Raw genomic sequence first — 23,636 nt, forward strand, 5'->3', positions numbered from 1 at the left:
CGCCGTTAAGAAAAAAGCATCGTGGCGATGTTCGTTTTTTCTTCAAAGGATTTCTGTCTTATATCGTCTGTTTGGAGTGAGGCGGAGTTGGCTTCGTCCCCTTTTTTGAATTTCGTGTTTTTTTCCCTTGCCCTTTGAACGTTCCATGGTGCCTTGCGTCAGTTTGTAACGAATTTGGTTCGACAGCACAGTTTAGGCGCCATTTACAAGATAGAGTTTTCAAGCAGAAGAGCGACTCGGAATGACACGGGGCTGAATTTTGTGGATTTTATTCGCCGAATTTTGGATTGACGAATACTTTTTTTCGAAATTGCGATTTGGGTCAGAAAGGAAGATTCTTAACAGACCGTGCGCTGCTGTGGAAGGTACATAGAGACATTTTAGCGGAGAGTAATGACTGGGTTCGGTCTATTTGCTGCAGTGCGTAATGTTACTTCCAAACCAGACTAATGCATTAACGACACGTTAATTTCAGTTTTAACGTTACCTACGACGGAAAACGAACACCCTAGCGTAACACAGACTGCGTAGTTTAAATGAGACCTTTTCGCCTTTTATTACATTTCACACAAATGTGTAGACACAGTCCAAACAGTAACGTGAAACTTTTCCGATTATCCAAGCTAATGTTCATGTTGTAGATGGTTGCTAAACTTTTAGCTATAATATCGTTGTTCAAGTACTATAGTCTTAGCCGACGTTAGGCGCTCCCACCATTCAAGAATGTCACCAACGTTAGTTTTAAGTACAGTTAACCCTACAGTGCTACGTTTAATGTTACAGATTCGCAACTAGTCTAAGTTAGCATTTATGCTAGCTCTGCTGGGATATTTGACATTAGATGGTTAGCGACAGCGGCTAACTTAACGGTAACATTAGCAAGGGAAAAATAGCGTGGCAAAGTTGTGTTTTTTTTTTAATCCGGTGACCAAGGTAGCATTGCCAAGTTGCTTATTTGGCAAACGATCCTGTATTTCTCAAGTTAGTTTAATGTTACTGTTAAGTTCCATTGGATTTTTGAATGCGCTTACCAATTACCCAGCGAGTCAGGCTGCCCGTCTACACCTCCGCCCCCAACAGAAAAGTTGCGGGGATGAAAGTTAATATTAGTGTCAGTTTGAGACCTCGATCGATTTAGTACGTTGCGTCTTTACCACTAACTATAGCCTGTTTAGCTGCGTTTATTCACTATAGTGCTCGTGTAACATGGGCTAGGCTTAGACCTATGGGGAGCGAATTAAGCTATTTGCATACTAACTGGATTGTGTTTTTTTCAGTTGACGTGACGTTAAGCTTATTGTCCTGTTTTCTCAACACTGCAAACGTTTTGAGTCGTCCAACTTTGTGAAGCGTTAAATCGAACGCCTACTTTGGATGCAGGTGGTCACAAAAATGTATCTGTCACAGGATGCGTACATTAATTTTTACGGTTATTTGGGTTTAGTGCTAAATTAGTATCAGGTTCTCTACCATCATCACGCAGATTAGCAGCCGGATCGCTGCCATCTCATCTAACGTTTTCAGGCCGACTCTTCTTTAATAACTCACGTTGTTCATGTCACAGACTCATGCACTGCAAGTCGTGTTATAACGCATCTGCTGTTGTTACAACTATATAACCACATGGGAACATATACCGATTAGCAGTATAAAGGGTGGCAGTGAGCTGTGATTGTGGTAATGATGAAAGCTTGACAGAGTTGCTGCGTGTGACCGACTAAAAGTGGAGTTGAGAGATTGACAAGCACAAAAACCACTTATGGATATTCCTTTTTTAACCAATGACCCCTTCAGATTTCAAATTATGCCATCTAAAACTGCAAAGAGCTCAGCTGCCTCCGCCAAGCCAAGAGGGAAAGGGTCGCAGCCTCGGGATGACTCCGAAGACGAGCTGGATGTACCCCCTCAAGAAACCAACTCCAATGGCCAAGAGGAGGCACCGCCGACAACTGGCAAGTAACAAAGGGTGTTTTGGTGTCTGTGAATCTAAATAAGTTGTTCAGTCAATGGCTTTGCGTGTACTGCTGTATTGGTAGTGGCCAACTGGCACAGCTGTAAAGCTTTTTTTCTTGCTGAAATCTCAATACGTACTTAGAATGGCTGATATATTTTTTTCTAAAGTGCCAGTCAATAATATGATTTTTGAGATGATTTTGATATCGTCGAATGCACTTTCCCCTCGGATCTCTTCAGCAAACGAGGTAATTTATTTCGAATAATGAAGTGTTTTGTGTTGTAAATCAAAACGGCGTTTTACTTAATTCTTATAACTTGATATAAAATAATTTGTATGCGAAGCTTAAGATGTACATAGGCAGTGGGTGATGATTGTATTCGTTAGAATCAGTTGAAATGCTTCACTGGACGTCTGGCTGTAGGAATTTAATTTACAAACAACCGACTCGTTTGCTTGTTTATGCTTATGTGAGCACAATAGATTTTGGACAGGTCGTTGTGGCTTGGTGTGATGGCAACATTATCGTTTTTTACGTTATACTTTATTATCACAAAACAAGATTTTCTCTGTCTGTGTTTTGGCCACAGTTGAGCATGAGTGAAAACGTGACGTTGATGATCGAAATTTGCACTTTAGTTATTTATCATCGACGAAATGAATGTGGCGCATCTACTTTCGCGTATCAACGCTTCTCGTGGAGAGCGTTTGTATCATAATGTGGGCTCGTTTATAAGCGGCCACGGTCTCTTTCTGTTTTTTAGCGTTGGCTCTTGTTTTCAGAACAAAGAAAAATAACGCCTGTCAACTTTCTCGGGAGTCGTTGTTTGACTGCTGTTGTAACTTGCTGCCTGTGTTTTGTTTGTTTGTTTTTGTGCTCCTTTACCCCTCCCCCACGCACTACTGTCCCCCACCTGAAACGACTCGCACAGAGGAATAAAAAGTTGGACTTTTTGTGTGTGTCACAGATCCGTCTCACGGGGAAGCTGCCGAGGCGGTTGATAATCGAAGTTTGGAGCAGATTCTCGGTAGCATCCCTCCACCCCCGCCCCCAGCAATGACCAATGAACCGGGCGCTCCTCGCCTGATGATAACACATTTAGTTAATCGCAACTTTAAATCGTACGCAGGCGAGGAGATTCTGGGGCCTTTTCACAAGGTACGACCAAACATGCTTACAAATGTAATCCCTGCCTGGGAAATACTTTGTTAATGTGTGGTGTTGAGATCACAGATTTCCCATCACTTGTGGTGTAGCTTAATTTTTTTTTTAATTTAGTCTTTAATTTCAGATTCTGAAACTGCATGCATCTTGCCTTATGTAGTGGAAGTCACAAAACTGTACAAAATTGTTAATGATGCTATGGTATAATATTTATTGATTTTTTGGGGAAAAAATCTAAGTGGAAAAAGTCACACTCCTCCATTTTGATTTAGTGAGTGTATTTTATAAGGGGTAGTGATCTAGTGGTGTGCTCACTTTTTCCTTAAATTATGACTTTCTTTAAACTTTGTCTTTTCACCTTTTCCTGCTCCCCTTCTTGCTCTGCAAATATATATGTATAAAAATAAATCTTAACTACACCCATATGGAATTCATTCACTGTTGCAATCCTACTATGCTGTAATGAAATACTTTTAAAGTTAATACATTTGCAGTATTTGTATACAAGTGGTGTATATTTTTATATGTTTGATTTATATATATATATTTTTATTTTTTTTAAATTTTCTCTCTTCCCCCTTCCCTCAGCGCTTTTCCTGCATCATTGGTCCAAATGGAAGTGGGAAGTCCAATGTGATAGATTCAATGCTCTTTGTGTTTGGATACAGAGCTCAAAAGATCAGATCGAAAAAGCTCTCAGTGCTGATTCACAGCTCTGATAAACACAAAGATGTGCAAAGCTGTACCGTGGAGGTGCATTTTCAAAAGATTATTGATAAGGTATGTATGTGTATATCTGTCACACAGACACACTACACTCCCTCTAAATCAAGAAATATGCAATCTAAATTGAAAAAAGGTGATCAGAAATACTTTATTGTGAAGAGAAATGTTTCTTGAATTTTAAATAATTTTTTTCTTCAGTCCCCATGAGATAATATTGCTGCACAGTTACCACATCAGCGACTAAATGCAGACTCAAATCAGTCATGAAAGTTACAACTTACACCCACATATGCCATAGTCGATTCATATTGTGCTAGAACTGATCCCTCCATTTTTAACTATTTTTTAAATGTGCCATTTAATGAGTAGTCTACATTCATTTGACTTTGCTGTTAAAAGTTAAGAAAATTGGTGTTTGTAATATGATACAAATTCACTCTGTTGCAATAAATGACAAATTACTTTGAAAACTGACTCAGCTGTAGTCTAAAGAATTAAACATGATTCTATTTCTGATCTGCCACATGGGGTGTGAGTAACTTTTGCTTTGACCACTGTTAAATATATCTCAGCCTTTCTGTTTGCTCCATTAGTTCAAAGTCAATTTAAATCAAGTTGTTAAACTAATGGCAACATTATGTGTACTCTGACAGCTTTACAGGCCCCATTTCTTAAACTTCTGAAGTGAAAAAAAAATCAGAGGTGGTGTACACGACTTCAGTAATGAGACATACTTTAAAATTCATAAATGTACAGCCTAAATCATTTTTTTGCATTGTTTTAAAATGTCATCATTTTTATCTGACATGTTTCTTAAATTCTGTAACTGTGGCAGATTACACTTCAGTATGCATAGGGTTTATGTACTTGTTCCTTTGGCAGACCTAGATCTGTTGTGTGCTTTTTAAACAAGCCTTTTACTTAACTGTTTTTAATGTGGTGTGTTTTTCTCTAACCACTCTCAGTGGATTAAGTGTTATAATGTGATGTGTAGGGCTGTTTGAATCTCTTCTGAAATGTGCTGTTCTGAGCTGCTGTTTCTTCTGCCCCTCCCCCTCCCCCCACCTCTCTGAGCCAGGAAGGAGATGACTACGAAGTCATCCCCAACAGCAAGTTCTATGTTTCCAGGACTGCCAACAAAGACAATTCCTCAGCCTACTATATCAATGGCAAGAAAGCCACATTCAAAGAAGTGGGGGCTTTACTCCGAAGTCATGGTATTGACCTGGACCACAACAGATTTCTGATCTTACAGGTAATTGTAAATTTTTTATGTAATCTCCTTTTCCACTTCTAACTCTGCTTTTTTATCCCTGCTGTGACCATCCCATTCTGTTAGAGATTTCCTGCTCTTAGCTCTTTGCCCATTCCCCAGTCCTCTTTGAGTCAAATGTTTCATATTTACTTTTAAACCATGCCTGTCTGTGGGAATAACCTGTTGCACTGGAATTGCAAAGGAGAGGATGTGCCCTCTGCTAGCCCTTAGACTGCTATAGCAGCGCATCATGGTTTGAAACAATGTGGAAAAGGTGCGAACCATTATTTGCTGCTTTAGAATTTTAAGGAAAAGATGCAAATTTACTGGATCTGCATGTGAGTGGCTGTAGCTGAGCAGTTCACTTACATTTTGTTGTGGAGGTTGTCTTTGCTGAAGTTCACCCACCAGTGGGGACAGGTTGGACCTCCCTTCCCCTCCCTTTCCCATCTACCTGCCACGCTTTAGCAGCACGTAAATATTGGCGTGTAAGAATAGAACCCAACCCCAATATTAGCAGTGCTGCTTCAGTGTGGCGGGATCAAACATCCTCCATTGCCATGAGTTTAATATTAGTTAAATATTTTTTTGCTTTCACTGTGAATTTAATGCATTCCTGAATATTTTAAAATCATTTTTTAATATTCTCAGATCTTTTTTTAAAAGACTTTTTGCTTCAGCATTGTGTTTTCCTGAGTCTGGACCAGCTCACTAGTTACACTCCTACCCCATCTTATTATGTGTGACCTACCCATTACTACAGATTAAGTCAAGGCATATTGGATGATGACTTGCGTCAGAACAGAGCAACATGGCTGATTAAATCATTGTTGTTCCAGTTTTTTAAATGTATTTATTTTTTATTATTATTTTAAAAATGTTGTACTTTCAGTTGAGCACTTAGATCTGCCCTGCTTGATGTTTTTATGTTAGTGTGTGGGCATGTCCATTTTCACTCTCCTTGGATGTTTCTGTCCATGACATGGCTGCATGACTATGGGAAGAGACTTGGGCTTGTTCTCCAAGGTCACTTTTCCAGGCCTCTGGCAAAGGGGAAGCTGTCTATTTTGTGCACTGGTCAGAGCAGAGGATGACGTGGGATTTTTTTTCTCCCCCTCCCTTCCTTTACTGGCTTCTTCTTTTTTTCATGCATAAAAGTAATACATGGGGTGCACTCTTTTCCCTACACATGAATGGAATCTAATTTGAAACTTAGTTTGTTTTTATCATAACGGCATTTAAGTTGTTTAACTTGAAATTTCATAACTACCAATATTGTTATTCCTAGCAAGCCTCTTTAAAATAAATAAATAAAAATGAACATATGTTCAGACAAATATAATTACGCTGGAGAGTTGTTCCTAACTTGATGCCAAGTAGTATTTAGAAAATCAACTGCAATGTAATTACAAGAAGTCAACATTTGCATGGAATCAACAGTGTTTGTATTTAAATCACTTTAAATGAAATAATTAGAATTTTAGCACATATTTTTGTTGGGTAGGGATTTTTATGGGGGAGGTGGGGAGGTGATGCTATTTTATTTTAGCACAGATATTTTTCGGTGTTCCGGAACAGTTTTAACATATGTGACTAGATAATGTATGTGTTTTAACAGACTGTATCATATCTACTTTTTAATGAGTAGTTCGATAATTTTGATTCCAATTTATTTTTTTTGCTCTTAGTTTCTCTGAGTGGGAAAATCTGTTCTCAGTATAAAGTTATATAAATTAATGTTTAGTACACAACTTTAGGATAGTGTGTATCTGAAGTTGTGTGTGTGTGTGTGTGTGTGTGTGTGTGTGTGTGTGTGTGTGTGTGTGTGTGTGTGTGCAATAGACTAGTACTCTTTGAAGTTTAGAGCTATGCCTTCAGTTTGCTACATATCTTAATAGTTGAAACCTGTGGACTTTTTAAAAAATATATTATTTTTTTTTACATTTTTGTATTACCATTTCTAGCAGTTTCTGTCCTACTATAACTTTTATCTCTGCTTTTGGTGAGTTAATGCATGCATGTCTTTGCCAATGTGTTGTTCTGCATTGTACCCAGGGTGAGGTGGAGCAGATTGCCATGATGAAGCCTAAAGGACAGACAGAGCATGATGAGGGCATGCTGGAGTACCTGGAGGACATTATTGGCTCTTGCCGTCTCAAGGAGCCGATCCAAACTTTGGCTCGCCGCATTGAGATACTCAATGAGCAGAGAGGAGAGAAGGTGACAATACTCAGACACTATCTGCTCATACTGTTTAGCTTTCCAACTTTTCTTTCTCTGTCCTGACTTGCTATGTTAATTTTTTTTTTTTTTAATTTTATTACTATTACTTTATTGTAACTGTTCAATGTAGGAAACCGTGAGCTTTGCCACCTGATATTAACCACTGCAATATTTTCACTGTCACAGCTAAACCGAGTGAAGCTAGTGGAAAGGGAGAAGAATGCTCTAGAGGGAGAAAAGAACAAAGCTGTGGAGTTCCTCACTCTAGAGAATGACATCTTCAAACATAAGAGCCAGCTGTACCAGTACTATGTGTGAGTACACAGTATCATCTCTGTGTTCTGTTCATGAAAATTTAAACAATAAAAACAAAAATGTAGACCTAACAGTGGCATAGATAAGAAAAAAAAATTCAATTTTTAAACTTTCGCAAGAGCACAATGGAATGTTTCTCTGCTGTCCAACCTTATAGTCCTTTGTTTGAAGTGTAAATTTTAAATTTTTCTGTTTCTTTTTTTTTTTCTTGATATCTCTCTGCCATTAGTCATGATCTGCAGAAACGTGTGGTGGATAAAGACCAGGAAAAGCAAAAGATCCTGGATGATACCAAGGAACTCACTGAGAAAAATGCAAAGATTTCGCAGGAGATGGAGAAAATGAACCAGGAGCTCAAAAATGTGGAAAAGTAAGGCATTTAAAAACTAAGTATTATTCCACTTCTTTCCTGCTTTTAACCAGTATACCATGCTTGAATGTTACTGACTTTTCTGCCTATCATATAATTTTATGGTTGTTGTCTTGCTTAACTTTGTTGTTCCAGTTTCAGGTCTGGAAATTTGCAGAAATAACCAAAGTAATTAGTATATTTTTACATAAGCTGTTGCAAAAATGTTGTTGGTTTTTACATAACAAAATGTATAAACTTCCCATTGTATTAGATGCCAACAATTCGTAATTATTTTTTTCTTTTTAAATAATTTTTAAAGCTGACAAAACATCTTTCAAAAATGATGTGTAGAAACCTGAAACTGGATGAGCTTTAATATGAAGAACTTGCTGTGTTATCGAAAACGAGTCTGTTATTCTTTATTTATTTATATATTGTTTTGTATATTTTCGGATTACCATAGTGTATTTAATATTTCGGTAGATTCTTCCATGATTAGCTTGAATGTGCCTCGTAACAATGCTGTTCCTCCACCAGGAAACAAAATAAGCTCAACAAGTACATTGAGACCCAGAAGGAGAAGTTCACCCAGCTGGATCTGCAGGATGTTGAAGCGCGTGAGAAGATTAAACACTCCAAGAGCAAGAACAAGAAATTGCAGAAGCAGCTGGAAAAGGACAAAGAAAAGGTGTGTTGACCTTTAAATTGCTTCCATTATTACACAGTGTTCAATGACTTGATTTTACTTAGTACTGCTGTTTTCTACTCTGCAGTAGTTAGACTGTGTTACACTGACATTATCATTGTGGGCATTGTCAGAGTTCAGAGGCACACAATCACATGATTGGTCAGGAGAGCACAATTTTTGGTCATTTAATGAAGTTACAATACATATCCATTCACAAATACAATATTGCACTAGTGGCATTACCCTCCGTGTTACTCTGTTTGTGTTGTGCTGTGGCCAAGAAAGAAATATGGGCTCTAAAAATACACTTTCTGTTGCTTATTGAAAACACAAGCTGCTGTTTCAGAGCCTGTAGAAAAGGAAATTTGCCAAGGCTTTAGAGCGAATTGCTTCTATGTGATAAATTAATTGCAGAAATTTCATTTGAAGTTCTGTTTCAGATATGTTTATTTGCACTCAAATTTATGAGGATCACTTTAGTTTTTTCACCTCAAAGCATCCATCACTTAAGGGACTCATGTTTTACAGCTGTCAGTAGTGTTTTTTGTTTGTTTATTTTACTATGTTTCATTTTATGCTGTCTATCTTTAATTTTTGGTTAATTATAGGACTTATTTTCCACTGAATCTGACAATCACAAATTTCTAAGGATATTTCAAATGATCCTAGTCTGCTGCCGTTTTTTTTGTTTTGCGTTTTTGTGAACATTAAGCATTTTATAGGTTTTAAAGACAACGATGTATGTAGAAAAATATGTATATATTATATATTAACCATAAGTTTTTTTTTTCAAGCAAAAATCCTGGCTGCTGGAGGAGTTGTTGTTGACAAGTAATGTAACTGATGTAATTATACCTTATAGCAATTGCTACACACAGCAAAATTTCGTACAATTTCTTAAAAAGCTTATGAATATTGCTGCTGACTAGTTTTAGCTATTAAACCCTGTGTGACTGAAAAATTAGGTTGGGTGTGTCAAGGTCTTGCCTTCATTTTTTGTGTATCACTTACTTTGGGTGAAGATAAATTGTTATCTTCTAAATGGGCTGACATCCACAGCAAAAATAAAAACTATATATAAAATTGTAAATCACGTTTCATGGCATTAACAGCTGTCTGCCCTAAAATAGCCACTAGGGGGCTGTGAAGTAACACCCAAGTTGATGATGTGCATGTGCTCTGTTTCACTATTAATGGTCTTCCTGACTCTTATACTAATGTTGCTGTACATTGCACACTTACTTTTTTTTTTTTACACAAACCTAGAGTTCTCTTGTAAACTATAGGTATATCTTCGCTTTTCCCTCTCTGCTCTAAAACCCTATCTGCTCCACCTACAATAGCTGTGCTCTGGAAACATCTTGGTCAGAGGGGGAGCTGGGCAGAGGCAGGCAGACCTCTGGGGAGCAGTGTTCTGCTGTGTGGTAGTCAACTATGGCCTGGCTTGTGTAACACTCCCAGCAGCCACATTCACATTTCACCCGCAGTTAACCCTACAAAACATAGACTATATACACACACACACCACTCCTTGACTTGTTTCAGCCCTGCCAAGCGGCAGATTGTTGTGCCAGTCTTAACCAGGGCTTGCTCAGTTCTAAATGCATGTTTATAGTTGATTACAGTTGTGTGTTTTGGCCTGCTCCTGAATGTGTAGCACAGCTTTTTGTAACTGTCATTGGCAAAAGACTTATTTTACACCTTTAACACCTCGTCTCCCAGAGCTTTCACTGATCTCTTTACATTATCATCCAATCATGCATGGTTGCTGGGAGAGCGAATTAATGAATTCTGTCTCAATTTGAACCTAAATACACGTAGCCATAGTTGCTAAGGCCTTGTCCACCCGTAGCAGGGTTTTTGTAAAACCGAATATCCTGCCTCCTCCGTCTAGAAAAAAACTTACGTACACACCACCTCGTTTTTAGAAAAAAACTTCATCCACACCTAACCGCATAAGTGCGTTTTTAAGCACATTCATAAGCATGCTGGACCTTTAGGTGGCAGTAGTTCCCCAAATCCTAGCAAGGTGGTGGAGAATAACCGTCCTTAACGTCGTCCTTCGCCTGTGTTGTTGAATGTGGAGCAGTATCTGGGCTTGGAAAAACAAGCAAGTAAAAAGCGCCTGTACAAGAAACAGCGCCCAAAACCTTGTGAGAGCATCCATACTGTTACCGAATGTAAACACAGGTCGCATGTGTGACGTAAGGACATATTTTGTCGCAGGTGGTGACGTTTCGAAATGCAAAACCCCGGTTACTGATGTCCACATGTAGACGCATAAAACGGAGAATTCGCAAATCTTCACTTTGGTCGGAGTTTTTAAAAAGAACCGTTTTTGATAACGTAAATCTGCGTTTTCGTGTGGATGATAGGCCGAATCGTAGAAAAATATCTTCGTTTTGTGAGATACCCGGCTACGTGTGGACAAGGCCTTAGAATCCAGAGTTTGACACATCTCATGTGTTTTTGTACATTTTCTGGTCTGGCTCATCTTTCAGCTGGAGGAAGTGCGCGGTATACCAGCTAGCAGCGAGAAGGCCATCTCTGAGGCAACAGCTCGCAAGGAAGACCTGGAGAAGCAGAAAGTGAAAGAAGAGGAAAAACTTAAAGAGGTGATGGAGAGTCTGAAGGAGGAGACCAGCGGCTTGCAGCAGGATAAAGAGGTGTGTGTATGCATCTTTGTGTTGGTTTGCTGTCGGTTTCACTTTAGATAGTAGATTTCTTGCATTGTTTCCAGAAAACCTTTTCTCTTTGTTTTCTAACCCAACCCCTCCTCCTGTATTCTCCAGAAAAAAGAGAAAGAGCTCATGGAACTTAGTAAAGCTGTAAACGAGACCCGGTCTCGTATGGACCTCGCTCAGTCAGAGCTTGACATCTACCTTAGCCGCCACAACACAGCTCTGACACAGCTTAATACGGCCAAGCAGACACTTCAATCAACCTCTGACACGCTGCGGGATCGTCGCACCACCATCAAAGACCTCGAAGTCAAAATACCCCAGAAACAACAGGAGCTCAAGAAGGTAAATCTAAAGATCAACGTCGTTTAAAAGAGCATTTACATGAGTCAATATTTGCAACTCATTTTCATCTCTTCTTTGTGTATATCTGCGCAGCCGATGGTGTCATTTGTGGGAACTTCTGCTTTAATTCACTCCCCTTTTTCTTTGCAGGACGAGGGAGAGCTAGAACAGCTGATGAAGATGGATAATGAGACGAGGGAAGTGGTGAGGGAATTAAGGCAAAAGGTGGATGAAGCCAAGAGCTCTCTGTCCTCTAATCGCAGTCGAGGAAAAGTTCTGGATGCCCTCATGCAGCAGAAGAGGAGTGGCAAAATCTTTGGCATCTTTGGAAGACTGGTAAAAGCTGTTATAACATCATTAATCAGGATTACAAAGCAGCACTTTAATTTATGGCCATCTAACTATGATCTGCAAACCAGTTTGAGTCGTATCATTGTCGATTAACATCAATTTCATTTTTGCAAGTTTGTTTTATTTGACTTTTAAGAATTCTTTATGTGAAATGAAATCCAAAAAGCTATAGTGGCTGGGTGTTCAAGTATTTCTGATGCTTGCAGGGAGACCTTGGAGCCATAGATGAGAAGTACGATGTGGCCATTTCCTCTAGCTGTGGTGCTCTGGACAACATTGTGGTGGATACCATTGACACAGCTCAGAAATGTGTCACATTCCTCAAAGAACAGAACATCGGGGTTGCCACTTTCATCGGACTTGATAAGGTAAAGATAGCTACTTTTGGAATGCTCAGTCAAGAGGTTTTAAACTGATTGTTTTGTATTCTAAATGCTTTTGTTTTTTTTTTTGCCTTACTGTGAAATATCATGCATGTTTACTCTAATCCTTACTCCATAGCTGGGTCAAACTTTTTGATATTGTTGAGTATTCATATATCATGCCTCCGTATCTTTCTGCTCCTTCTCATTTCTATTCACTTCCTTGGCACAGATGAAGGTGTGGGAGAAGAACATGGCTTCCATTCGCACTCCAGAGGACTGTCCTCGTCTCTTTGACATGGTGCGAGTGAAAGATGAGAGTGTTCGCCCAGCTTTCTACTTTGCCTTAAGGGACACCCTGGTGGCCCAAGACATGGAGCAAGCCACAAGGATAGCGTTCCAGAAAGACAAGCGGTGGAGAGTGGTCACCCTGAAGGGACAGATAATTGAGATGGCTGGTAGGTGATCTGCCTTTTCTGTCTAGCTGACCAATTGTTTTTTTTTCTCCAGCTCGTATACTATGGCTCTCAGTGAAGACTTTGGTTGAAGTTTGATTTACTTGTTTTTCTGATCTGCCTGTGGTGTGATGTGTGTTTCACAGGAACCATGACTGGAGGAGGAAGAGTATTGAAGGGTAGAATGGGCTCTTCAATTGGTACTGAGGTTTCCCAGGTGGAGGTCAGTTTGAAATACAAATATTAAGATTGGTGGTGGAAAAAATGGTCCAAAATGAAACATATAGATATGAAACATTTTAAAATTAAATGTGTTTGATTTAAAATAGAAATGTATTCAAGGCAGGGCTGCATTTACTGTAACTAGCGTCTGGCAAAAGGCATGTTTGTGTAATTAATATGAAAGCCATTAAAGCAGCAACAGCAGTGATTCAATAGAACATATACTTCAAGGCCATAATACGTTGCATGCTCAATAATTTCCCCACTGTTTAACGTGGGGTACACAACAGATGGTACACAACTGTTTGGAACATGAGAACAGATTGACATTAATAACAGTTCTTATTTATTAACAATTAAGCATATAGGTATTCTGTCTAAGTACTCCACAATGCAATGTCAGAATTCAAAAAGCAGATTAAATGTAATATTTTTATCAGCTCCTGTAAATATATACTAGGCTTTATTTTTGTAAAACTAGTTTGTTAAGTGACTCAAATTATGCTATGATGCTGGATGAATATGTACTCTGCTATCAGATAACTATCAGAGCAAGAGTTTAGTGTACAAGACATGATGATTTTTATGTGTTTTCTACAGCTCGACCACATGGAGAGAAAGCTAAATGAGAAAGTGTCGGTGCTTCAGGGCTGCCAAGAGGGAAAGCTGCAGCTGGAGGAAAATGTCCAGCGTCTGCGGCCGCAGCTCCGAGACATGAAGAACACCCTGGAGAAATACGCCAACAGCATGACTGTACATCGTTTTTATTTACTGCGTTTCTGTCTCACCCTTTTGGGTGTATTTGTAATCAAAATAATAACCTGTGCTATTCATGAGCAACCATAAAATTTGACAGTTGTAGCTGATAAAATCTTTTTGCTCTTTGCAAGTTTATGTGACTGGGTGTTTTCCTTCTTTCCTTCCTTCAGAGTCTAGCTGACCAGGAGACTCACTTGAAACTTCAGCTCAAGGAACTTGAAGCCAATGTGCTGGCAGCTGCCCCAGACAAGGCCAAACAGAAACAGATGGAGAAGAGCCTGGAGGCCTTCAAAAAAGGTAAAGTCCTTCTTCATCCAGTAAAAATAAAATAATAAATAGAGAAATATTAGTGTTAAATGTGTTTTTGTTTACTTTCATGCTAGACTTATAACAAAGCTACATAATGGTGTGAAGTTTGTCATGTCAAAATTTTATGTTAATTTATTGTTTTTTAGTTCAAATGTCAAAGGCAGTCTGTGTTCACGTAAGAATTTGATTCATGAAAATATTTTTAATTCCTCTGATTACATAACATCAGATCCTGAATGGCCAACACAAATGTGATTCTGCCTTATTACTCTCTCTGTGTCCTGTCCCTCTGTCCCCCTCTTGTTCTATCAGACTATGAGGCAGCATCCAGTAAGGCTGGGAAAGTGGAAAATGAGGTGAAAAGGCTTCACAACCTCATTGTGGACATCAATAGCCACAAGCTGAAGGCTCAGCAGGACAAGCTTGACAAGGTCAACAAGGAGCTAGACGAGTGCTCCTCCACCATAACCAAGGCCCAAGTGGCAATAAAGACAGCTGATCGGTAAAGAAGTACTGCAAGTTTAAGCTCTGTAATTACATATTTGCTTTGTTCACACACTCATGCTGTAAGTCAGAAGGATCCGCTGCTCTGCCTTCTTTAACCATTGAAGTCATCACAGAATCAGATCAGCAAGTGGCAACTGAATTTGTATGGTGTCTGGTTTCATTTTTATAAATTGTCTCTTAGTGTGAAGCTGTTCACAAGACAAATAACATATTTTAATAACAAGTTAACTCTCTGAACCCCAAGCAGTGTCTGTACAATGTGACAGTTAAAAGGGCACAAATCTTAAAAACAGGAAAAGCAGAAGTTGAATTTCTTTGATTGTTTATTTTACAAAAAAATGATTAAAAACTAGAATTTACAACTTTATTGCAAGTGGCCACAGATGTTACCAATACAGGAAAAAATATAGTGGCTCCACATACTACAGATACTCTGTGTAAATACAGGCTGCAGTTCAGCTGAAATGTCTGAATTTCTGAAAGGTGATTTTTGGTCTAAACTGAGTCTGTCGTTTCTTCATACCTGTGCTAAGGAGAACAGAATTTTTTTTTTTTTTTGTACAGTATCAGTTTAAAAGCAAACATTTAATTTTGGCTAGCATGGACTATTTAATCCTTTGTGTTTTTACTAGTACTTATCAGTACTTGGTTATCATAATTATTTGATTCCTTGATGATTGGTCACTGATACAGGCATATTAGAGAGTTTGTCATGCAGTGATACTATTACAGACATGTCTGTCATTTTTGGGCAACACATCATGCTAGTTCTGGGTGTAGTAAAAGTTAGACTTGTCAAACCCATTAAACAAATACTTTTAATGTTAAGGACCTGTGTCTGTACACATGTAAGTAGCTTTAGGTTTCATGCACATTCACTAAATTCCTCTTTGTTTTTTTTTTGTTTTTTTTTTTTTTTAAACGAATCAGTATTTTATCAGGGGCAACTAAAACAGGCATCTAGTCTTCAGTATCTGGACCATTAAGATGGATCATGAAGGCAGAACGGCCTGGCAGTCTGCTGTAGCAGAATGTCACTGGTGGCTGCATGTCGTGTGGTTTGTTTGGCTTGAGAAGCTGTCCAGCCGATTAACAACACAGTGCAGCTTATGAAGTGAGACACTGAAGCATGTCCAAAAGCCAGAAGGCCATTAGTTAGACAGATGAACCTACCACCACTGTTACGGACTTTAGAAGCTGTTGTGGTTACGGTTGAGAAGCACAGTGTCTAACCACAATATTAGAACCATCTTTATTTTCCAATTTAAACTAAGTTTCTAACCATGTTCACTCTTAAATGCACACAAAACATGTCTGCATGCGGCATCTCACAAGTGTTGTCACTGATGTGTATTTCTGTTTGTGTTGGATGACTTCACAGACATGCTATATTAATGTGATTGACGGTCTCAGTGCAGCAGTGCAGGGATTACTGTTAGTCTTGTTTAACAAGTACTATTTATGAGCCGCGTCAAATCGCTATTTTACCCACATACAGTAGCCTGACAACTGAAACGTAAAAATATGTCAGGTTGAACACCTGGAATGTACATTTGCCACTTTGAAACATGGTGCAAGCTTTATTAAATGACAAGAGACTAGAGTTTATCATACTGGGAACAAGTGCTGTGCCAAGCATAGGTTCTTTCCTGGCAATAGCACTCTGTAACCCTAGCCCTAACTAATTTACAAATTAGTTTTTTGCTAACAAATAAGAAAGATGGTTGTTTCAGAGTTACCAGATTTTTATTAAGGATGGAAATAGTGTGGATGAAGCCTTATTTGAGTTAGCTATGCTAACACAACCTGAAGCGTATTCTTGTGCTTCAGGCCTATATTGGATAATTTTACGTATACAACTAGACTGGTTGTGTATTGTGCTCTGAGTACCACCAAATTGTGGATGACCTACACTGTGCTGTGCTTGAATGCATCCTGTGTAGACAGATGGAACACTGAAGCTGCTGCTCACATTACAGTCGGCCTCCTGTACAGCCAGGATGACCGTATGGGTTAGCTGCTCATTAGATCTCAATGTTGAAAGTTTATGGACTGAGCTGGAATCCACATAGCCATACAGACAAGGGAGTTGGTCTTCAGCAGTTACTCAGTGAAGTTCACAAGACTGAATGTGACATCAGTAGTTATTGTCATGCATATCAGTTTCCACTGCTCTGTCCAAGACTAATGTCCGTTTCTTTTTGTTGTCCTCTCTAGCAACCTAAAGAAGTGTGAGGAGAGTGTAGCTCGTGTGCAGGGCGAGCTGGAGGAAAATGAGAAATCAATGGCAGAACTCGCAGAACAACTGAAGAAACTGGAAGATGAGGCCGGAGAGGTCATGAAAAATTGTCAAGAGGCTGAGGTTGGCACTTTATATTCACTCTATGTTTAAGACTGTTTACTATCTGGGTATCTTTTTCCACAGAAAGATATTTTATACCATTTCATCCCAAAGCTGCTCCCAGAGGGCATTCTTGATAGCAGTAAATGTGGTCCTCCTGAAATCTTGATAGCTCAGGCTGTGTATCTTATAATGTAAAAATAAAAGTTTTACAATGCAATGAAGAATACAATATTCAGATACTCAGTTTTTGAAATATGGTTTTTAACATTTTTAATCAAAACCACTTCTATTTACAATTCCCCAAGGTGTTTCAAGGGCATTGCATCTGTAAAAAAAATAAAGTAAGCAAATGATTTTTTTAGTACATCTAAATAAAATAGACCTGCGGCATAATCTAAGAAGACATTGAAATTAAAAATGCCTGTACATTATTTTTAACTGTCAGGGTTTTTTGGTTTTGTTTTGTTTAGGAACAAGTTTAGAAATATCAGTGGCAGCAGAATCCAACGAAGTTAAATGTGAAAGTTTCCAAAGACACAAGGTGTTAAGATTATAGGACTACCTCAAATTGTCACAGAATGAAAAGGTGGTTTGTACACTGCAGCCCATAACAGTACAGGCATGACTTGGCGTGGACGCAACTGTTTGCTTCCCTGCTCTCTGTGCTCACATATAGTGTATTTAATACAGCCAAATTCCTCCAAAAAAAACTGTACTGATTTACATATTATCCTGCTCCTGTCAAGCAGTGAATGAAACATGACTCATGGAGATGGCACGTTAAACAACCTCCTGCTGCTAAAATCCAGATTTTTATCACCACGTTGTCATCTGACAAACTCACCATATGCACAAGTAAAAGACAATGGTTGTGCAGTGAATTTGGCAATGTTTTTTTTTTTTTTTTATCAAATTAGAAGCTTCTACCAAAATCAGAGAACATTGCACAATAAGGGGAACAGGAGTTGCTTTAGCTGTTACATGCTTGTATAAAATCCACCACCAGTCCAGGTTGCACTTTCTTAAATATACAGAACAGACTTTTTGTCTTTGTTGAAGGGTTTGATAGAAACCCGGTTTTCTTTAGGAGTTGCTCTTCTGACCTAAATAAACTTTAATCTTTTTTATTTATTTGAATCATGTTGGGGGTTGCAGTTTAAACCTACAGTTTGCACTTTAATTCGTAAACTTTTGTTTTCATTTCATACTGTGCCTTAAAATATTGACCTACAGTTTGTCAAAATAACAACTTAAATGAATTGGTCATTTCGCTTTTTAAGGGCAGAAATGTAATCAATAGGATGAATCTGTAAAATAGTCGATAGATTATGCTTTACAATGGTCCTCCATGTAAAGGAATTTCAGTTAAACTCTGAAAGGAGCACTAATGTATTTTCTTGTCCTCCAGGCTGCACTACCGGAGGTACAGGAGCAGTATCAGGGGGTCCTGAAGGAGATAAAGGTTCTGCAGCAGCAGGAGCATGCACTGCAGGAGGAGTCCCTGAGTGTCCGGCTCTGCATCGAGCAGATCGAGACAACAATCACTGAGCACAACAACAAGATCAAACACTGGCAGAAAGAGGTGGGTGAGGAAGGTTATGTGTGTGAGTTAAAGAACAACTTGGGCTTTATTTTTGTAACTCTGGCTGTTGGTTCTGCTGTTAATGCTATACTCATGAAACTTTGACCAAAAATGATCCAGTGGGGGGTAACACTTTGCTGTTCTTCTCATCCCAAAGCAAAACAATGTAAAAGGGGAAAAAATGTAATTTGTAATATAGTTTTAGTCTCTTTTATTTGGCGCTGTTCTGATTGTTTGATGTGTTATGCTTAACTATTATTGAAACAATTTGCAACTTTATTTTGCAAAATATTCAGTAGAAATGTTAATATTTCCCATTAATAGTACATTGTAAGATTTCAGAGAGATCTTTTTGTTTTCTTTAATTTCTAAGATGAAAGCAGTTATTGACTGAATTATTGGAAGTTGGACATGGTTCAGTTCACACTGATGATGTTTTTAATGATTATTGTTGCCTTTATGCTACAGGCCACCAAGCTGTCCCTTCATACCATTGAGGACAAGCCAGCAGAGGAGCTTCCTGTACTTACTGCAGCTGAACTTGAGGAAATCTCAGACCCCAACATCGTTATCAACAAGATGATCACGCTGGAGACCAAGTGTGCTCAGATGAAGCCCAACCTCGGGGCCATCGCTGAGTACAAGAAGAAGGTATGATCAGACATCCTGCTATGTATCCTTAGCAGAGGTTACTAAATTTTGTCATTAACGGGGCTCAAGAACAGTCATGTGATGTTTCTAGTTAAACAACATTTACTGCATTTCTCATTCAGTTTTATTGAAGGCTATCAGATGTACAAATTCAAGTGAGTTTCCTGGTTCAAAGTGACATTTGTCAAGGTCTGGTTCCTTCACAAGTCTGACTTTACAACTTAGCTTCGACTGCAGATGTGTTTGGCCAATAGAATGAGTTTGAAAATGCAGAAGTTATTATTTTGTTTTATGACTACATTTAGTACATGATCACACTATAAGACAACAAACTGTACCGTTGCATTCAGTGTGTTTGTAGTTTGTGACAAATATTTATTTATTTCCTGTATCAGAAGGGTCATCCTTTTTGTTGACTGGAAGCATCAGTACGTCTTTAGATTACAGCAAAAAAAAAAAAAAAACAACAGAAAGAGGTACATTTCCAAGAGTGATTTAAGTATAAACCTTTTAACTAAAACATGAAAAGGATGGTGGAAAAGTAATTAGGGCTGCAACTGATTATTTTAATAATCGATTAATCGGCCGATTTTTTTTTTTTTTTTTTTTTTTATTATTAATCGATGAATTGGATTTTTTTTTAAAAAAAAAAAACAAAAAAAACACATTTTTAATTTCCGCCGCTTTATTCCGAAAGAGAAGATTTGGACTCACAGAGTAAATAAGATCACTGTAGTGAAGCCTTTGTCTTCAACCATCAACAGAGGCCTCGTGTCAATGATGATCAGTCAAGACAGCTGCTTGCTGTGGTGGACATGATGTCTTTCTCATCATGAAGCCTGTCATTTTTTGCTGTTGATAAAATGAGAAAGATAGTATAGTTTGAGTATGTATTAAAGCACAATTTACAACAACTCAGTAATTATCTTGTTTTATTTGCAGTATTAGGTTAAGGCATGTAAGTAGTTCAAAGAGCAAAACACAAAGCACGGACGCACACACACACACACACACACACACACACACACACACACACATACATATACATATGTGTATATATACATATGTATGTATGTATGTATATATATATATATATATATATATATATATATATATACATATATATATATATATATATACATACATATATGTATGTGTGTATATATATATATATACATATATATATATATATATATATATATATATATATATATATATATATATATATATATCATTATATCATTATATAAATTGAGTAGATGTAAGAAGTTACTTTAACCCCTGTTCGGTCTAAATGCAGTTCATCCTGCCTCACTCCAACACAGACCAGTGTCTTCACTCAGACTTTGTCAGAAAATTTTAACTTGAGGCTCAATCTTTAAATTATTATCGCCATTGTGGGCAAGTTACGTTAATTTATAAATTAGATTCAAACCCTGCTTAAGCTGATTAAAGTGAAATGAAAAGTAGCGCGCGCACAAGCACGCACACACTCGTGCCCTGTCACTGTCATTAATCAGCTAACAAACAAACACTAGCATCAGGAGAGCTAGCAGAGAGACTAACGTTACGTTTCCTCACTTTAAAACGGAACAAACGTAGGATACTGTAGTGACTTACCTGCTGTTGAGCTCCTTCGTCCTCGTCTGTGACATGTTCCGTTTCAGGTGCTGCATCATCATCGTGGTGCTCCTGTTCCATCTCGTATTACTTTTGTAAAGCTTGCAGTTACGCGTTTTTTGTTTTGTGAAGCGTGAAATGCTGCCACACTTTTGAGGATTTCGGTCTAACTGTTTTCTCCGTGTCGGTCATGTTTCTTTGAATTTACTCTGAATTTACGTTCGCTTTGCCGCCACCTCGCTCTGTTTAATTCGCTCTACAGGTGGATTTATTTATTAAAAAAAAAAAAAAAAAAAAAAAAACTTCCGTCAGCCAGCATTGACAAAGCTCTGCAGGTGAAGTAGACGGCTCCGCGACATGGCGAATCGATAATGAAATTCGCTGCCAACGCTTTTAATAATCGATTATTATCGATTTTATCGATTCGTTGTTGCAGCCCTAAAAGTAATTAAGAAACTCTGTTTTGAATTGATTAAAAAGAAATTGTGCTGAAGACACACTTTGAATAACTGACTGCATGTGTTGGTGTGTTTCAGGAGGAGCTGTACCTGCAGCGTGTGGCCCAGCTGGATGAGATCACGACTGAGAGGGACAAATTCAAACGTGGCTACGAGGAGATGCGCAAACAGCGCCTCAATGAGTTCATGACGGGATTCAACATGATCACAAACAAGCTGAAGGAAAACTACCAGATGCTTACACAGGGTGGTGATGCAGAGCTGGAGCTGGTGGACAGTTTGGACCCTTTCTCTGAGGGCATCATGTTTAGGTAGGAGATGAGGAAAAGATTCACTCAAGTGACTTCAAGCACAGTTTGCTGATTCTTGCGGAAGCTAACACTACACAAAATGTTCTGTCCGCTTATAGTTTTAAATGTTCATTCCAACAAAATACTACTATTTCTTTTTGGGGTTATGGTACGCTACATTTCCAGTACAGAGAAAACCAACTTGCATAAAATTATATTTTTGTACTTTATTCTAAGAAATATATACCCTGAGCAGCCACAAGTCCAACTGTAACAATTAAGGCAACCTCATTCTACATACCGTTAATAAAATAAACAAGTTAGAAAAATAAATAGCACAAATGTTAGTAATGATCTGACCTTTATACTATAAAGTATAATTTAGTTACATTTTGCTTACATCACCATGAAAGGCAGAAGTGCTGCTTCAGCTTGGAACTGCACAAAGAATTTCTGCTTTTTTTTCCCCTTTGTGTCAACACTGAGGCCACAGCCCTTTTGTTTGCCAAAAAGTGGATGACACTCAGTTTCAAGTAATGGCCCGAACAGTGTGAGCAGAGAAGATGTAGGTTCTAGTTGTTCATGGTGGCTCACTGAGTGGTGCAGTGAGAGTTAACACATGTAGAAGGTTCATAAAAATCACAGCACCTCCATACTTTTTAAAGCACGTTTCTAGCCAAGCAAAGAAAATCTTGGTCAACTGAATTGTACCTAGATTAGGAACAATTTTCAACAATCAATCATCACATTTTGGTTGCATGTAACCTGCTAGCCTTAGTGTTCCAAATAAATTACAAATATACATGACATGCAGGTATTTTCAGCACATTAAATCATTTGAACCTGAGAGCAAGACTCATTGCAGACAAGCATGGACTATATTTATTTCTGAAAATAGAACCATATCAACTTGTGATCCCAACACAGGAACTTTTGAGGAACGAGACAAGTTAGTCTACTGTTTGGAGATGTTCGTTGTTGCGTTGTGATATGAAACTGTGTTTAAACCAAATTCAGCCTCACCGCCAACTTCTTTCACATTAAACAAGTTAGTCTTAGCAGTCTCAAGCTGTAAAAATGTGGGAGCTGTTCACAGGTAGTCTGTTCCTGCCGCCACTAAAAGTGTTGTATTAATTCTGAAAGGCTGTTGATGCAGCACTTCTCCTCATGAGAGTAACACACAAATTTGTTCAGACGGGAGCAAATTGACCAGCCAGTCGATTTGGAGACCACAGCCCACTTTAAAGTCTTAGCTGACAGATGACACACAGCCACATCCTTACATATGAAACTTGTGCTTTCTGATATTTCTTTGAATCATGTGTTGTTCCAGACAGAAATCCTGCCCTTGTATTTGAGCACCTGCTTTCTGTTCTGTTGTTCCAGTGTTCGTCCTCCAAAGAAAAGCTGGAAAAAGATCTTCAACCTGTCAGGAGGAGAGAAGACGCTCAGCTCCTTGGCTCTGGTGTTTGCTCTGCACCACTATAAACCCACACCCCTCTACTTCATGGACGAGATCGACGCTGCTCTGGATTTCAAGAATGTCTCCATTGTGGCCTGTTACATTTATGTGAGTATGAACCTGTGTTACAAGAAGAAACCACCATTTCTCATTCTTAACTTTAAAGTACGTTTTTATAGCAAAATTGTGAATAAAATCTCTTCAGAGGAATGATTTTTGACCTTGCCTTTATCTCTGTGCAGGAGCAAACAAAGAACGCTCAGTTCATCATCATCTCTCTGAGGAACAACATGTTTGAGATCGCCGATCGTCTCATCGGCATCTACAAAACTCACAACACCACCAAGAGTGTGGGAATCAACCCAAAGACCATCGTCTTTAAGGAGTACGATGCCGTCACTGCTTAAACTTCTTTATAAATCTTTTTGCTGTTCAACTTTCCTTTTAACACCATGTAAATATGTTTTGTCCTGTCCTACACGAGGAAATGCTGCTACTCTTATTTTCAGAACGAATAAATGTTTTCTGGTAAGAAATTTGCTTGTGCTAATTATTCTACG

At 38.5% G+C, this 23,636-nt stretch overlaps 2 protein-coding genes and 1 long non-coding RNA gene across 6 annotated transcripts in view; 1 reads left to right on the forward strand and 2 right to left on the reverse strand.

The window, feature by feature from the left end:
- The window catches only part of ift80 (intraflagellar transport 80 homolog (Chlamydomonas)), a 37,243-nt gene extending 36,193 nt beyond the window's left edge, over window positions 1–1,050 (reverse strand). The window contains exon 1 of the mRNA XM_055012488.1: window positions 1,032–1,050. The gene's annotated coding sequence lies outside the window, so the exon portion shown is untranslated. The remainder of the gene's footprint in view (window positions 1–1,031) is intronic.
- smc4 (structural maintenance of chromosomes 4) lies at window positions 189–23,612 on the forward strand. Of its 4 annotated transcripts, none has more exons than XM_023291592.3 (24): window positions 189–365; window positions 1,795–1,952; window positions 2,923–3,113; window positions 3,708–3,899; window positions 4,924–5,100; window positions 7,156–7,320; window positions 7,510–7,637; window positions 7,868–8,008; window positions 8,528–8,678; window positions 11,180–11,344; window positions 11,471–11,704; window positions 11,855–12,040; window positions 12,262–12,423; window positions 12,650–12,875; window positions 13,019–13,095; window positions 13,695–13,847; window positions 14,024–14,150; window positions 14,475–14,664; window positions 16,887–17,031; window positions 18,422–18,595; window positions 19,064–19,246; window positions 21,403–21,635; window positions 23,001–23,184; window positions 23,319–23,612. In XM_023291592.3, exons 2-24 carry the CDS (start codon window positions 1,805–1,807, stop codon window positions 23,481–23,483), a joined length of 3,897 nt encoding a protein of 1,298 aa, XP_023147360.2. In that variant the 5' UTR covers window positions 189–365; window positions 1,795–1,804; the 3' UTR covers window positions 23,484–23,612. The 4 variants fall into 4 exon arrangements, with proteins under 4 accessions (XP_023147360.2, XP_054868460.1, XP_035813726.2 ...); XM_055012485.1 differs by lacking the exon at window positions 189–365 and adding an exon at window positions 1,174–1,380; XM_035957833.2 differs by lacking the exon at window positions 189–365 and having other exon boundaries at window positions 1,424–1,952.
- LOC129349367 (uncharacterized) lies at window positions 19,893–21,411 on the reverse strand. The gene is made up of 2 exons (XR_008602353.1): window positions 20,867–21,411; window positions 19,893–20,098 (listed from the first exon to the last, which is right to left on the reverse strand). It is a non-coding gene; the product is annotated as an uncharacterized LOC129349367 (long non-coding RNA).
- Window positions 23,613–23,636: the final 24 nt, after the last annotated feature.

The sequence above is a fragment of the Amphiprion ocellaris genome, chromosome 7 (assembly GCF_022539595.1).
Source record: "Amphiprion ocellaris isolate individual 3 ecotype Okinawa chromosome 7, ASM2253959v1, whole genome shotgun sequence".
Lineage (NCBI taxonomy): Eukaryota > Metazoa > Chordata > Actinopteri > Pomacentridae > Amphiprion > Amphiprion ocellaris.

Excerpts from the sequence above, each read along its gene's own strand:
- smc4 (XM_035957833.2), top strand. The coding sequence starts at position 1,760 with ATGGATATTCCTTTTTTAACCAATGACCCCTTCAGATTTCAAATTATG. Across the intron at positions 19,247-21,402 it reads TCGCTGAGTACAAGAAGAAG|GAGGAGCTGTACCTGCAGCG; the intron begins GTATGATCAGAC and ends GGTGTGTTTCAG. Across the intron at positions 23,185-23,318 it reads TTGTGGCCTGTTACATTTAT|GAGCAAACAAAGAACGCTCA; the intron begins GTGAGTATGAAC and ends ATCTCTGTGCAG.